Source organism: Phalacrocorax carbo, chromosome 4 (genome assembly GCF_963921805.1).
Source record: "Phalacrocorax carbo chromosome 4, bPhaCar2.1, whole genome shotgun sequence".
Lineage (NCBI taxonomy): Eukaryota > Metazoa > Chordata > Aves > Suliformes > Phalacrocoracidae > Phalacrocorax > Phalacrocorax carbo.
The window spans coordinates 81,006,733-81,022,286 of NC_087516.1; the positions used below are offsets into that span (position 1 = coordinate 81,006,733).

The 15,554-nt window shown below is 39.7% G+C and overlaps 1 protein-coding gene across 2 annotated transcripts in view; it reads right to left on the reverse strand.

Moving 5' to 3' along the window:
* Positions 1–3,287: 3,287 nt before the first annotated feature.
* Positions 3,288–15,554, reverse strand: part of LARP7 (La ribonucleoprotein 7, transcriptional regulator) — a 28,688-nt gene continuing 16,421 nt past the window's right edge. For both annotated transcript variants that reach the window (XM_064450631.1, XM_064450633.1), the window contains exons 9-13: positions 15,133–15,290; positions 14,124–14,242; positions 11,148–11,307; positions 8,708–8,799; positions 3,288–3,719 (exon numbers count right to left, since the gene is read on the reverse strand). In XM_064450631.1, coding sequence (XP_064306701.1) covers positions 3,639–3,719; positions 8,708–8,799; positions 11,148–11,307; positions 14,124–14,242; positions 15,133–15,290 — 610 coding nt within the window. In that variant the 3' untranslated portion in view covers positions 3,288–3,638. The remainder of the gene's footprint in view (positions 3,720–8,707; positions 8,800–11,147; positions 11,308–14,123; positions 14,243–15,132; positions 15,291–15,554) is intronic.

The window sequence follows — 15,554 nt, forward strand, 5'->3', positions numbered from 1 at the left end:
GAGCTGTAATTCAGTGCAAATTCACTCTAGGATTTTTTTTCCCTCCCCCCCCCATGACTTTCTGCTCACTCCAGGTGACAGCAAGATTGAGGACAGCCAAACAAGAGACTTCCAAATTAACACAAGGTGCAAAATCAAAAGTAAAGAAGTTTTTTCTACGCTGCAGGGACAGGTAGAAAGGGCCACGGGGTACAAGCATCATACCACGAGTGGGATACTGCACTGACTACGGACCGCTGGCTACTGAAAACCCACAGGTCCAAGAATTGTGGAGTATCAGGCTGCTGCTTTTGAGTTTTTACCCAAAACCACTCATTTTCTTCTAGCATTTTTACTGCACAAACACAGCTTGCGGGAGGCAGACAGTCACCAAATGGGACGACACGTATCTGAACGTGAGAAATCAGAGGAGAAATCAAAGAAGCCTTTGGGGGGACAAGATCATGCATGACAAAATCTACAATCAGATTGAAGACCCTAATTCAGAATGTTCTGCTGGCACCAAAGGCTTCCCATCGGTCGGAGTGGCAGGCCTGCTGCTGCCGTGCAGAGCCTGCAACTGGAGGAAGAGAGGTAAAAATATAAGGGCTAAAAATAATTTCAGATTCAACCCCTGATGCTGGGTCATGAAGGGCAGAATCAACGCTGGGTTTTGCTCCAGGGAGATCTGTGCATAATGATGTTCTTTCAAAACACTCAACAGCCAAGGGAGACAGAAAAAATAAAATCTGCAAAACCAAATGAGCATTCCAAGGTTATGAATTGCTATCGTTTTACAGTATCATCCTGAATTTTTAAATAAAATGTGGTATTTCGGGGAGAGGGGGAGGAAAAAGTCAGTGTTGGAAGTTCCTAGGAGAAGATGAACCTAGAGAAAAGCAGTAGAGCAGAAAACTTAACAGTAAGCACCAAACCAATCCACCGCAGATCAAAGTGCCGGACTTTGCTAAAGGCACCTTCCACTGGAAAGGTCAGATATGAGGTACCTTTAGGAGTGCAACTCTTGGGAAGGTAAAACTCAACAGATGGACTCCTCCTCTTAGCGTATGTTGATGGCGAGGGCTAACAGCAGCAGATATTAACTGTCACGAGTACTTAAAGACAAAAAAATAAGCCATTCTGGCATAATTAAGATTCCCAGCTTCTTTGGTAAAGGCATGTAGACTACCTTCTCCACACGACTACTGAAGTAAGTGACAAAAATTCTACTATCGACTTCTTCAGAACAAACTAAACACCACCACCCCCGCTGAAGCAGATTTCTGCAATAGTCAGAAAAAGGAAGAAAAAGGAAACTGGTGTTTAATTGTAAATAATCTATATAAACATGGGAAGGAACAAAAGGGTGACTTCTCTTGCTATGTGCTCACGTCAGGAATTATTAATAAAAGAGCAGGACTCCAAAACTTAGGCTTTTGCAATCCTGCTCCACTCACCACAAAACATAAAAAGTCTGTATCATTTATGATCTGAATTATTATTAACTTGGGTTTATTTTTGACTTAAATGAATTTCAGCAGAAAAATCCAAAACGTTTTAGCCAGAGGCGGCTGCTGGGTTTTTTTCCCCCCTTCACATCACAGAAATGGGGGGGTGGGGGGGGCAGGACCCAAGTCCTGCCTTTCAAGCAGGATGCCTAAAGACCTTCATTGATCAATTATTTTCCTAGCTAGGTATCTCAGTTCTCTCTGTGTCATCAAGTATCTTACCCACCTAGTATAATAGAGGAGCAAAAGACTACATAACAAAAAAAACCCCAATCCTGCAATTGGACCAAACATCTGAATAGTGCTGAAGTCCGCACCCGAGGAGCGCGTGGCATACAGGTTAGCACCCAGCCTTCCCCCACCCTCCCCCTGCAGTCAGTCCCCTGGGAGGAATTGCCCTTACGCAATTTCCAAGAACCATTAGCAAGCTCTTCCCCTCCACCCCCCGAAAGTTTCTCTCTTATCTTGCACTTTTCCCCTTCTTTATTTCTGCTATCTTTAGTTTGATCGCTGCTATACCCTCTCCGGGGATTTGCGGTAATCCTCTCCATTCACCCACTCCCTGCCGGAGGAGAGGGATGCGGTCTGCTGGTGGCTCACATGCTAATCCCGGTTTTGGGGGAGTGAAGGATGGAGATTTACGCTGGTGGTACCGGAGCCTATGGACTGCACAAATAAATAGTTCCCATTGCTGCTGTGTTAGGCTACATCACAAGTGGCAGCATGTATATGGTACTCCACAAACACTCCTCCATTCTTACTGTGCTGCTTCTCTATACCGTTTTTGTCCTGGACAGTCTGATTACAGTTAATATAATCTCTTTAAAATATTTTTTTCCTATTTTTTTTCCTCCTTTGCCTCCTCTTTTCCCTGACCCCAAAGCCACCATGGGTATTATATCCACACTACTTTCAAAAATTCAGCAGAAATAATGCAGATTCTTTTCTTAAATAGCAAAAATACACCAACTATTTTATTATAATAAGTATCATTAAAATACCTACACTGCTCTAACAATTTGACAGCATAGAATTTAAAAGTGCTAACCCACCTTACACCAGCAAAATCTATAGCCACAAAAATGCCTAGAGTGTCATTGACAGTTTCCTTCAAGAGAGTCTTGATGGTATTTTGGGAATGTGCTTTTTAGCTTCAAAGTAACTTGGCTTCAGAATAACTTCTATTTATAAGGAAGCTTCACACTGTTACAAACCAATGTGTTAGTGTCTTATTTGCCCTGCAACAAAATTCACTAAAACAATCTCGCAATTAAGCATGTGAACTTGTCTTTACATTAATGGGAAGAGCTTTAACAGTAGACTTAGTCATACATAGCTTCAACCTTTTAGATTATTCCAATTTTATGCGGGTTTTTTGTTTATTAAATATTGCCAGTCTACAGTGAAACACTTTAAAGCGCATTAAGACCACCATCTTAACTTGTGAACTACACAACCTCAACACTTATCTGTAAGTGAGAATTACTTCTGGAGCTAGATTTAGCAGATGAAACCAACAAAGGTTTTCTTATTTCTTCCCCCGAAGATTCTTCTAAAAAAAAAAAAGTCTAAATTCAGTTTAGTGTGCACTTCAGGCAAGTAAATTTTCTTCCAGACTTCGCAGTGACAGATTTTCTGACAGGCCTAGCCACTTTAAGATATGTGGAAGATTATAGTCATTCTACTGTATTTTTCAACAGTCTGATGGACTGAACAGAGGCCTAGAGAGGTTTACTTAGCATTAAACCCAGTTTTATTTAGAGTGTCATAAAGCAGACTGAAGAATCAGAGATGCACAACTGAAAATTTCTCAAGCATTTTATTTCACAACCTAGTGTATAAAACTTCACCATACAAAAAGAAAACAAAACAAAACAAAAACAAAATCAGAAGTGAACCAAAGCAAGATCTCTTAATACATTTTCTCAGAAAGCTTTACCTAAAGGCTCAGAAGCAGTAAACATTCAGCCTATTTAAAAATGGGATTCAGAACAATCTTCATACTTGCAGTCTGCAGAATTATGATTCAAATGGACCGGGTTTTGATGGCTTCTTAAAAATGGTTTAGTTGCTGTAAGCAGTGGTGGTTGTGGGGTTTGTTTTCGGTTTTTTAAATACCTAGTTCACTTTCAAGGTCACAGTCAGTCTCGGTTAGTTATCTTCAGTGAAGCGAATGTGTTTACTTGTTTGTTGAGTCTTTTCAAGTCTCATTCTTTCAGCTTTAGCAATCAACTGCAAACAGGGAAAATATTGTAGAAAAGATTAGAGGAAAATTATACTGTTATGATTTTGTCTCACAATCATGAATGTATTATTTGCTGATTTACCAAACTTGGAAAGAAAAAGCTCATCTTTGAGCAGCTGAGCTAACCGGTACATCTGACCAAAACAAAAAAAGTTAAAGCAGCTCTGATACAATTTATTTCAGTATTGCCTAAGAACCATCAAAAATAGTAAGGCATCTCTTCAATCTCTGGACAGCACAGCATCTTTCATTCCATCCCTCCTTCCCTCCTTCCTCCCAGCACAGTTGCAGAGAACAAAACTACAAAATCAAAAATACCCAAACACTGTCTCATACAGTAAGTTAAAAAAACCCGACCCTTTTATTGGATTCATGCTGTTACTGATGTAAGAAAGCCAAGGTCAGACTATAAAAAAAAAAAAAGAAAAAGAAAAAAAAAAGCCTTAGGAATATTGTGTCATTTTCCACTCAGTTAGCAAAGAAACAAAACCACTGCAATCCAGACGGGGGCCATCCATCAGGCTGGGAAAACATCACAGTACATATCACAACCCTGCTGGGAATTAATCTCAAGAAGTAACGGTGCTGCTGGGAGGAACATTGATTTGATGCTAGAAATCCCTAACACAAAACCCTGTCTTGACCAGGGATTTGTTTGTTTTCAGTTGCATTTTAGGGTGATTGCCTGGATTACTAGGGTACCTGGTTAGCTGCTCCCAGCACAGAGGTATGAGGAATGCTCTTGTGGAACAGAACTAACCTGCTAATTTCCAACTCGTGTGCTGCGTCTTCAGGCAGAAAACAAAACACTGAGAACAACATTAAACTTATTTTTAAAGCTTCCACACTAGAACATTCACAGATTTAACCACAGCACTGCAACAAAGCCATACTAACACCCAAAACCCAAGGTAGGAGCTTTGTTCCTGTGATGCCCTATGAAGATTCCATGAGCAAGAGCTCGTGAGGTGTTACATGAATAAGATGGGGGGGGGGGGGGGGGGGGAGCAGACCCACAACCCAACAAAATGCAAGGAACAAGACAGGCTGCCTAATCTGAATCAAAAGTGAGACAGCAAGAAACTCCTGTGAATCTAGGCACATCTGTAACACACCAGCATAATTCCACATTAATTTACCTGATGGAGACTACTAAAACATATTAGCTGGTGATGAGGTAAAAGGGGTACTCGCTCACCAGGCAGTCCAGCAGAGTTTACTAGATTTGAAAAGTCTCACCAATAAATCAAATTTACTGTTTATCCCCATGACTGCGCTCACAACTGTGTCCTGCAGAGGTTGCATCTCGTACACAGCACGGAAGCCCAAGGTATGCTGCTGCCCTCATTATGGCAGTCAGGAATTACACTCGACGCTGATGTCGTGTGGATGTGTGGTTTGCGGGGCTGCGTATAACTACAGTACCACAGTTTTACTGGTATGTCCTCCTGCACCTCCCAGTATTTAACGTGACTGCAGTCCTTAACATGTTCTCAACAGCACCAGACCATGAGTTCTGGCAGATGACTTTCTCAACCATTCTCCATAAATCAAATTGATCTGAAGTTTTAATTAAGAGTTACTTCTGCTCTCTGGTATCTGAAAAATGGATTAGAAGTGTTAAGCTCTAAAAAGAAGCGAGGAGTACAGTGGCTCTTTCATTCAACATATGGGATGGAGAACCACAAACACTGGAAGAAAAGCTTTAAGATGAGAACCTCCCAGTTCATATCAGTGAGTGTTTCCACCATCATCTCAGAGCTGGACAATTTGCAAGCGGCCTCAAGGATTCCCATTTTCAGCTACTCATTCCAGTAACAGCACCTATGTCTGAACAGGCCACCGTTCATGTCTCCAGTTACCCAGCCCTTCCAGAGTTACCAGCTTCAGAGAACCAGGGAAAGGGACTTATTTGTGCTCTGGAGTGGGACCTCTCCCACACACAGAGGGAACCAGTCAGTTTTCCAATGAGACAGGCCCCGAGCCCCAGGCATAATCAGAAGGGAATAGTGTGGGCTGTACCCAGGCATTCCCCCTATCCTCCTTTCCCATATATTCTGCAAATTATTCCGCCCTTTGCAAACACCCAATTCTCACTTCCTCCCCAAACGCCTTTCACTTCTACCACCACTCCCACCCTCTTAACCTCTCCCCTTTCCTCCTTCTATGTAAGCGGGCGTACAAGGTGTAAACTAGGTTCAGCAGCACCCCCTCACAGAAGACAACTCCCCAAAAGGGTGTCCATGCAGGCACTCAAGCCTTTGCTTTGTGAACAGAAGGCTTTAATCAGTCAAGAGAGTTTAAGGCTACAGACTCGTGAAATTGCTTTAGGTCTGCATAAACTGGCATTGCCCTAAAGAAACAGTTCTGGCAAAGTTTTTAGTCTGTGTCACTAAATTACTACGGTTGTTCTATTATGCAGCTGAAAAACAGGCTAAGTAGTATGTGGGTTTGCAAAGGGCAGCAGAGGGGGGAAGAGCTGACAACGACCAGCCCTGGGGTAAAAGCCTGACATGGAACACCTTTTTAACTGCACAGGATGGCTAGGCACTAGCCGTAAGTTCTGGGGAACCATGGGATATCTGGTTTCTTTTGGACATTTGGTTTATTCTAAGAACTGATGCCTGAAAACTCGTAACCCTAGCAGAACTATGCCAGAAAAAGTAAAATCTCTACCACCTTTTTTTTTTTCGGGGGGAGGGAGGCATTACCCCAGACACCCTCTGCTGAAGTGATCATTAACCCTTATCCTGGCATGCCACAGGACCCATTGCAGGAAAGCCAAGTAAGCCTGTCCTTTTTAAAACACATGGAAAAGAAGAACATCAATCTGCCTAAACTTACACTCAAAAGCATCTCTGTGTGCTGCCCGTAGTGTGACGCAGTCCATGCAATAATGTTCATTATTACTGTAAATACATCACTGCAGTTATACAGTTTATATGAATTTAACTTGTAAGCCTACATTTAAACACTAACTGAAAGGAAGCATAAGATGCCGTCTTTATTAGAAGTATAAAGCAGCTAATAGGCAAATGCTCATCCTCAGAGAGAGAAGTCGTAGGGGATTTTAAGACCTTGAACAGATCTTTGCAAGGGAGATACATTAATGGTATATTCAGTTGTGCATGTTTAACTACGAATCATTAGATTACTTTTTTGCTTCCTTTTATTGTGACCTTCAAAAGAAGTCACCTTGTGAGTACTGTGGAAGAATTTTCAACTAAAAGATTAAAATTAATATTAATGACGAGAGAAAGAAACACTGCTTTTCTTCTTATCAGTCTGTGTTTCTGGAATTCAGACTGTCAAGAAGTAACCAAAGGGTTAAGAGTTATTGACCACAGCAAGGCATTCTTTTCTTGATGTTTTGCTTAACTGTGTTAGCATTTAAATAGTATTCACTAAGCTTTGAAGTTAACACCTCCCAGTGTTGCAAGGTGATGGGTAAGGGGGAGGAGCAGGAGCTTGCACCCTCGCTGCTGCTATTGTTAGGCAGAACCGAGACAGTTTATATTTGCAAGCCTAGCTGAGGTACATTACTGGCCAATTTACACCAGTTTGGTCAACAAATACCCATCGTCAAAAGATGGAGAAGCTCAAGAGCAGAGCACCTACAGTCCAAATTGAAGTTAAAGGTGGCAGTGGCAGGTTTTTTGTTTGAAAAAAGTACATTTAACAAAAATTTAAGAAAACCCTGGCAGCACTCAGTGGAAGGCTCCAAAGCTCTACAGTTTCCACATTCCCTTGCTGCTTATAGTATAGAATAATGGCTAGAGCAAATGCCATTTTTATGCTTTTAAGAAAATTAAATCAGTCATTTGGGGAAATCCTCGATGCACACCTTTGTTTAAAAGAACCAGAGATTCATCTGTCTACGGGATCTCTGAAAGAGCATTTAGACAAACAAGATAACACATGCAAAATATGCCTTGTACAAGACAGGGTTTTGACCTGTACAATTCCTGTTCCTTTAGGTCAATGTAATATTTCTTTTTAATTATATATGGAACAACTAGGAAAGTTTTGGTATTGTGTGCATCGCTGGAGCGTCTAGGAAACAAAAAGCCTCCAAAGTCACCAGAAAATAATTAAGGTCAGATGATTTTGAAGTTTTGCAAGCCACAGCATAAGGATTCAGGTTAAAGCCAACTCAGAGACCTTATCTGCAATGTCTGTGAAGTAACCTAGCAATAAAATGTCTGTGAAATACTCTTTGGCTCCTCTCTTGTCAGGTAAATCATCTGACTGGTTTAATCAAGAATCCTTCATGCCTGGAAGGATCTTCTGGGGCAGAAGGGGAGACTGCAGTCTGCAAGTTCACTGCAATATACCCTCAACGCCATGGCCTGACAAGCGCATCAAGGTCAAGGCTGGAAGGAAATTTCACTAGATGTGAGGCAGTTTTGGTCTGGGAGCTGCTCAGCTATAGTCGCTGGCAGCAGCATTCAGATTCGGCTGGATCAGAACACAGACACACTGGTGCATAGACTCGACTGCGCTAGGAACTCACCAGTGTTCGCCATAGCACAGAACCGTACGCTACAAAAAATAGTGTAAATCGTGAGATTCATTCTGAAGAAAACCATTTTAGCGTACTAGAGAATTAAGACTAGAGCACTAGACTTTATCACACTTGAGCAAATGAAGACTATTTAACTTTTTAATGATCTCATCCAGACAGGGTTTTAAAGGAAATCCAGCTTACAAATTAACTTTATGACTTTAGTCATGGACTTTCTCTGACTGACTTGATAAAGACAAGCCTCGCATTTGGCAATTGGACCGAGATAGCCACATATTCTCTATTTTGTGGCTGTAAAACCCTGCTGCAAAGGCAACAGAAAGTGATTTTACTGGATTAAATAATGAGCCAAACGCTAAAGTATCCAAAAATGTAGACCTACATGGAAACAGAGTCATATTTTCAACCACGGCTGTACCGGGAGCGGGGGGGGAAGTACTTGCGAATTACCTTCTCAGTACCCCGCTTCTTTTCCCGAGGCTGGTTAAGTTTAGCTTGTCTGTCCACTAAAATCTTCTGCCAGTAACGTTGTTCATTATCGCCTTGAAAAACAAATTAACATTTGTTACATGAATAACAAAATACATGAATTTGTTACATGAATAACGTGTACATTAATAAAAGTATTCGATAGAAATGGATGCAGGGATTTCAGCTGCAATGAGAAGGACCTTTTCTAACCAAGTTAAACACATCTGAAAGTACCAGTTAGGGAAACCAAACAAGTATTTCCCCATCAGTCTTACACTTCATAGTCAGAGGAGTCCTAAAGCATTGCACCATCTGACCAACGCACACCAAGGTGAACAAAGGAAAGAAAAACTCCGAAGCTCAAAGCTGACACCAAGGTGTCTGTTCTGTATGAGCTGGCCAGGACCTGAATCAAGCTTCTATGCTTTTTAATAACTTCAGGACTGGATCGCCAAGGTATCTAATGAAGTCTTCCTGAGCAAGGAGTTTTACAAACAAGAACAACTGAGGAAACACGCAAACACCACTCTCTACATGTAATTAGCTAAAACTGAACTCCTTTTGCTGAAGTTTCACCATAGTGCTTGGAAGCCCTTTAATTTACCAATGTACTCAACCTCTGACTAATTTTAAACAACTATCACATAGGGAAAAAAAATTACTGCAAGAATGACTGAGGTTACTTTGTTTCATCAAAACCATTGTTAGAAGCAAACTCTGGGGTCTTCATGGGCAGCCAGGAATATTTGAACGTGGGGGGCAATGAGAGGAAATAGTTTTGCAGCTTTTTTCAGCGGCTGTTTTGCAGTAAGAAGCAGTTTGCCACTCTTTCCTCTGGTTTATGCTGTAACTATCACTGTGGGAATTTTGTGATATAATTTTGTATGGGCTCATGGTAAATCTTCAGTTACAGGAAAGTTTCCGAGCGATCTCACAAAGGATTCCTGCAGAAGTTATGGAATTAATAAATCTGAGAACCAATTTTGCGTACATTTTAACAGCATTATTTAGACATTCAACCACAGTGACATCTAAGCACTACCATAGCTGTTTACTATCTTGTCAGATGAAAATCTGAAAACATTTAGTCAAAGTCCTAAAAAGTAAAATATTACTTGGAAAGCTTTAGTCCCTGCAGAAGGCAGCATTAAAGATTCTTTCCTTATTCTCTCTCACATTATGCCACCACAAAAAGCTGAAATGCTTACTGTGAGTCACTTCTGCATTCTTTAGAAGCCTTTCCATTCTCATTTCAATGAGCCAGATTGAAGGAAAAAAACTATGAATGGAATACTCCTACAATGTAATACTTACTTTTAATCTACTACTGCACTCTTTATATAAGGATACAAAACCAGAGACAAATACACATAAAGCACACAGCTGTAAAATGCCATATTTCAAGTTCCTTCCGATCTGTGCAACACAGAACACTCTGGAGACAGATCTCTCTCCAAACGACATTAGCAGCATTCAGTGAGTCTCAAACTTCAATTAACTTTGATAATTATCATGAAGGTTAATGCTTCCATTACAGCTCTTCCTTCTGCAATCCTTAACTAACATTTACCGGGGTTTACACCCCTGCATGCATGTGAGGATCTGTGCAGGAGTGTGGTAAAAATAATACACAGGTGACGGAACCCCACGTGGCTTGTTCTACCTGTTTTGTTTTGTGGGGTTTTTTTTTTCATATTTAGGACTTTTAGTGCATGTTGAGGATTTAAAAGTTTTATGATACAGTAGCAGAGTTCGAGAGACCTCCCTCCTTTCGCCTTCCTCTACCCCTAACTTCCATAAGGAGGTTTCTCAACACTTTCAATACTGGTCCCATCTAAAACAAGATATGAATTTTGAACAGGAAAGTAATTTCAGAAGAAAATAACACACATTAGGATGAAGTTCCAAAGTAAGTCAGTAAAAATTTTAGTGTAAATAAAATTTTAGAAAGGAATTACTCCAGCATAAGTTACTAAACTTCCTGAAAAAAAAAAGATAAATTAGAACGCAAGTGCTAAAACCACCACAAGTACATCCATGCTGTTAGATCCTTGTCCAGTTATTTCACACAAACGTTCAGTATTTTCAAGGTAGTCTTCATTTAAAGTTCTTTGGCATCATCAGAATGTTATATTCATAACGCTGAAACATGAATTATGTTCTATAGTCCTTTGCCGCTAAAAGTGATGTAAATAAATCAGTCTCAAAAAAACAGAATTAAGTTGATAAAGGCAAGCAAAATCGTTGTTTTGCTCTTAAGAGTGGCATAAAACCTGTTTTACTAATTTAACTGTTAAAAAAGCGCAGTTTCTTCCCCCGACTAAAATATCTAAATATATCCATAAAGCTACCATGCGATACAATCCTTTTCACAGTACTGAAGTCTTCTCCTGTACTACATTAAAAAAAGAAGTCTTACCAGTGAGAACTTCAAATTTCCAGTTGTTTTTGATCTGTATTTCTTTGTATGATTTCATGACAGTCTGTGCATCCTCAGGAGTTTTAAAACGGACATGACATTCTGTGTCTCCCTCCAGCATGTCAACATAAGCAACATCAGCCAGCACTGCCAAAGCATCCTATCAAAGCATGCGAGAAAACGCAGACCATAAACCAGACTTAAAAAATAAGAAAAGTGACGTTTTGACCATTCAATTTGTAGGTCATTGACATCTTCAAAAAGGACATGAAGTAGAAGGCAGTAACTGAACTTTTTCATTTAATCAATGCATCTCTTGTCAAATAGTTTTGAATTACTTTATTTTCCCAAGCAGGTTATAACTGAGTTGTGATTTACAAGCCTACAACATCTATTTATCTCTTTCCCTGCCCTCAAAGAACAATTTAAAGTGGTAAGTCAGGAAGATTTTTTTTTCCATAATTTTACTAATGGAGCATAAGTAATTATCTGTTTATTTCAATACTGTATCTGTATGGATTTTTTGGACAAAAAAAATTATTTGTGTACTGTAACATTACCATACGCTGGTCCAACAGAAAAATAGCTAACTTCATTCTACGCATGAAATACATAAAAGCAAACTCATTCATGGCAGATTATTTTAAAAATTACTATCAGTAAACCAACCCTTCCTATATTTATGGAGTGACCTCTGAATATTTGCACTAAGGGCTGAAGGAAGAAGAGTCACACACGCTCTTTCAGATGAAGTACCTCACTTGTAATACCTGCTGTTAGGGAAATTAACTTAGACCACACATTCCTAGCCAATTTCGTTCACAGCAGGCAGCTCAAGTAAGATGCTTCTATTCAAGAATTACACACTGCTATTAACCCTCCACTACCAGGACAACCTTAAAACTAAATACCGTTGACATAATTTGAGAGCCAACCAAAGCTACTTTCCGCTCTACATTCTGTTATCCCAAAGTCATGCTTACATGGAAAACTACAACGACCCAAAAGGTTTACGGGAGGTGGCAAATGTTATGATCTCTGAGAAGCGCCTTTATAGCCAAATATGGAAGCAACAAAGTATAAACCTGAAACGTCAAAATAATATTTAAACTACTCTGCAAAGACCTTTCCAGTCCGTGGAAGTAATTAAGCCTGCCACACAATCGGAAGTACAGATCAGTTCTGGAAGTTTATTACGGAAACAAACCCTAGATGCATTGCTTTGTGACAGTGTTTGCTGTAGCCAGGACAGCCCAGGAGCACAAAATGAGGTTTTGGCAGAGTTACACCTCTCATAAAAAGCAAATTTCAAAAAAAGGTAACTTTTCTGACTATACTTGGACAGAAAAATCCAGTAAGTGTTGACTACAGCTTGCAGCTTCCACTGCTGACCCAAAAATGAGCTGGTGCACCCTGAAGATTATTGCTTCTCCCAACTACAGTTGCATTCTGCAATTATGTCTCCCTAAAAACCTCACCGTTTATGTTTGCTAAAATATTGTGAGATATTCTGCCTATCTACTTACTATAGGAACCAAAGCCATAACTAATAATGGCAAAGGCCACCCCAATCTTATTTTTCCCCCTTTATTTTCATAAAGCATTCATTTTTCTTGAAACAATTCCATAAAATTAAACTAAAACTATAACTGGAAATACCTGAAAATACCAAATTAAGTTTGTTTTCAGCTGTACCAGGAACAGTACGCTCACCTCCTGACCACAGTGTGTTAAGGTGTGACACAAACTTAACACAGTTAGGTGTATATTGCAGTCAAAGGGGCCCTCAAACATTACAGTGACAACTAGGACATTCTCTCAGTGTCTCCAGCACTCAGACAACTGCCTACAAATATGCCTAGGCAGATAAGACTGATGAGGTCGAAACACTTATCATCAGTTTGTTTTCAGCAAGAGAGATGTCTCTTGTCTTGCTTAGACTTACACACACACTAAACTTCTCACAAGCAGGCAGTGACTTCAAATGGATGACTCGGTTATAAATACAGGTAGTTTGTAACTCACTCTCAGAACTCACATTTCGAACTATTCTCTCATTGTCCTAAGTGGTCTGAATATTTAGTCCAACATGAGTTACAGTTGTTCAAATTCTTTCCAGTTGTTTTTCATCCAAAAGTGCTATTTTTGAAAGAAAAATGTGCTCTGTCACACTCATGGAAAATCCAGTATCTGGAAAAAGCCTGTTATTTCCTTTGGAAAAGTTTTCATATTTCCATGTCAGAAAGATGCAGATTAAACCTGCTATTTTCCTTAAAAGAAAATATTCGACTTTATATCTGTAACTTTCGTATCATGATGTGAAACAAAATGTAAGTTATTCTAAACACTTCTGTAAAATTGATAAAAAAGCACACTTGCCATGGAGGGGTGGGGGGAAGGAAGAAGTGGGTAAATAAATTACTGGACAAGTTCTGCTGCTGTCATTCTCACTGAACTGGAGTTTTCATAATGTCTTACTGAAGAAAAGAGACAATTGTTCTCTCATGCAGAGAGCATTTTCTTGCCCCCAAATTCCTGTTAAGGGTAAAACCCCTAATATGCTATTACAGATTTCTTGATCTGAATGGTGTCAGAGTGACTGGCACAACGACAAACAAATACAGACCAGTGTACCCGCTTTGTCTTCAGCTTCTCTTTTTAAACTGGAAAGAACTACTCATCCTCTAGACCATTATTTATTTTTGTTACTATTTTCATTGCAAACTTGACATTGCTTGAAGCACTCCAAAGGCTAATTTTTGCTTTGAAACACCCCCTTCGCCCTATTTTGCTGTTGTAAAATCTGCCATTCACAGGTACTAGAGAAGAATCTGTACACAGCTACTGGCCAAACAAATGAAAAAAAGGAAAAAAAAAATGAGTAAGACTTGTTTAAATGGTATTCAATATTCAAACATTTGGGGGGCAGTGTAAGAGGAAAGGCTAACAGCTACCCTGAGGTTACAAAGGCATTACCTTGATCTGCTTCCTGCCCGGCAGGGGCTCAGTGCTAATGATCTTCACAATTACTCCACTCACAAACTGGGGCCCCATTGTGTTAGCCTTGGCAGGAGGGGCAGAATCTTCCCTGGCGGCTGGGCAATTTGAAAAGGGAAAGAAAAAGAAAAAAGTTTTGCATTTATTAGTTTTACAAACTAAAGATGCTAGAAAGCACATAAGCAACGTGATGTACGCAAGAAACAAAACTAGGGGCATCAAATACTGCTGCTGCTGCAGGTTAAGTCTATTTTTTAAATCTAGGATCAAGACTTCACAAGGTAAAGTCAATGTCAGTAAAAAAAAAAAAAAAGGAAGAAAACAGCTTCAAGAAAAGTCTTAGAGAAGTTTTTGCAGCCTACAGGGCCTCCTTCTAAGAATAATTTATATTTTATTGATTACAGTTAATACTTGAACCCTCAGTTCTAGAGCGATTAAAACTAAGCAGACAGGCACTGAAATGTCAGCACTGATGTAAGTGAAGTACAGAGGAGCCAGAGCAAGAAAGGGCAATTCCATCTATGAAAAAAAGTAGAAATTTCATTAAAAGGACATAATTACAAAGCTACTTTTAACCATAAAGCTGGTAAAACCCAATTGCAAGCGATATTTCCAATGCCTTACTTAGAGAAATTGTTTTGTGAATCGCTGCAGGTATAGTTAAGCCTAAGCTCACCAGGCCCATGCTACATCATCAAAAAAGCTGATTCTTTATTTACTTCTCTGAGGCTTTTATAATTACAATTACCTAGAAATATCCTTAAGTTTAAGATGTGCAGCTGGAATATACTGAAATTACTTGTTGAGCCGTTACTTTAAAAAAAGGGAGGTTTGCTTTTACCAGGATTTGGCCTTCAGAAAGCACCAGCATTATAGAATATAAAACCATTCGGCAGTGTTTCTGGAGGACCAGTGTCTCAAATCACTTATGTTTGTGTCCTTAGAATCATGAAGAAAACAAGACAAAAACCATCACAAACATGATTACATTTGTCATTTTCACATTGAGGCTTTTTCTGTGCGCAAGATTCCGTTTCCATCTCTCCCACAGTCTCAGGTTTGATTTGAGACATTGTTTTCTTTAGGGAGGCCATACTGGCTTTTTGAAGGGCCAAATATTCTTGCTTCAAATCCATCCATTCGGTCCTGAAAGCAGCAACACAGGCACAGGATGTCAGTTGCAGACAAGAAAAAAAATATTTGGAAACTCAGCGATAACTTAAGACAAAACAATTTACAGATAGCTTAAGCTGAACGTAGTGAGAAGTGCAGACCATTCTCACCATCAGAGATCTCTCCCTGCACTTAGATTAAATTAAGCCTTGTCAATATCTGGTTTTTTTATTATTTTGCTTCAGCTTTTAATATTCCAGGCAAGTTCTACCAAGATCAACCTACCATTCAAATCGA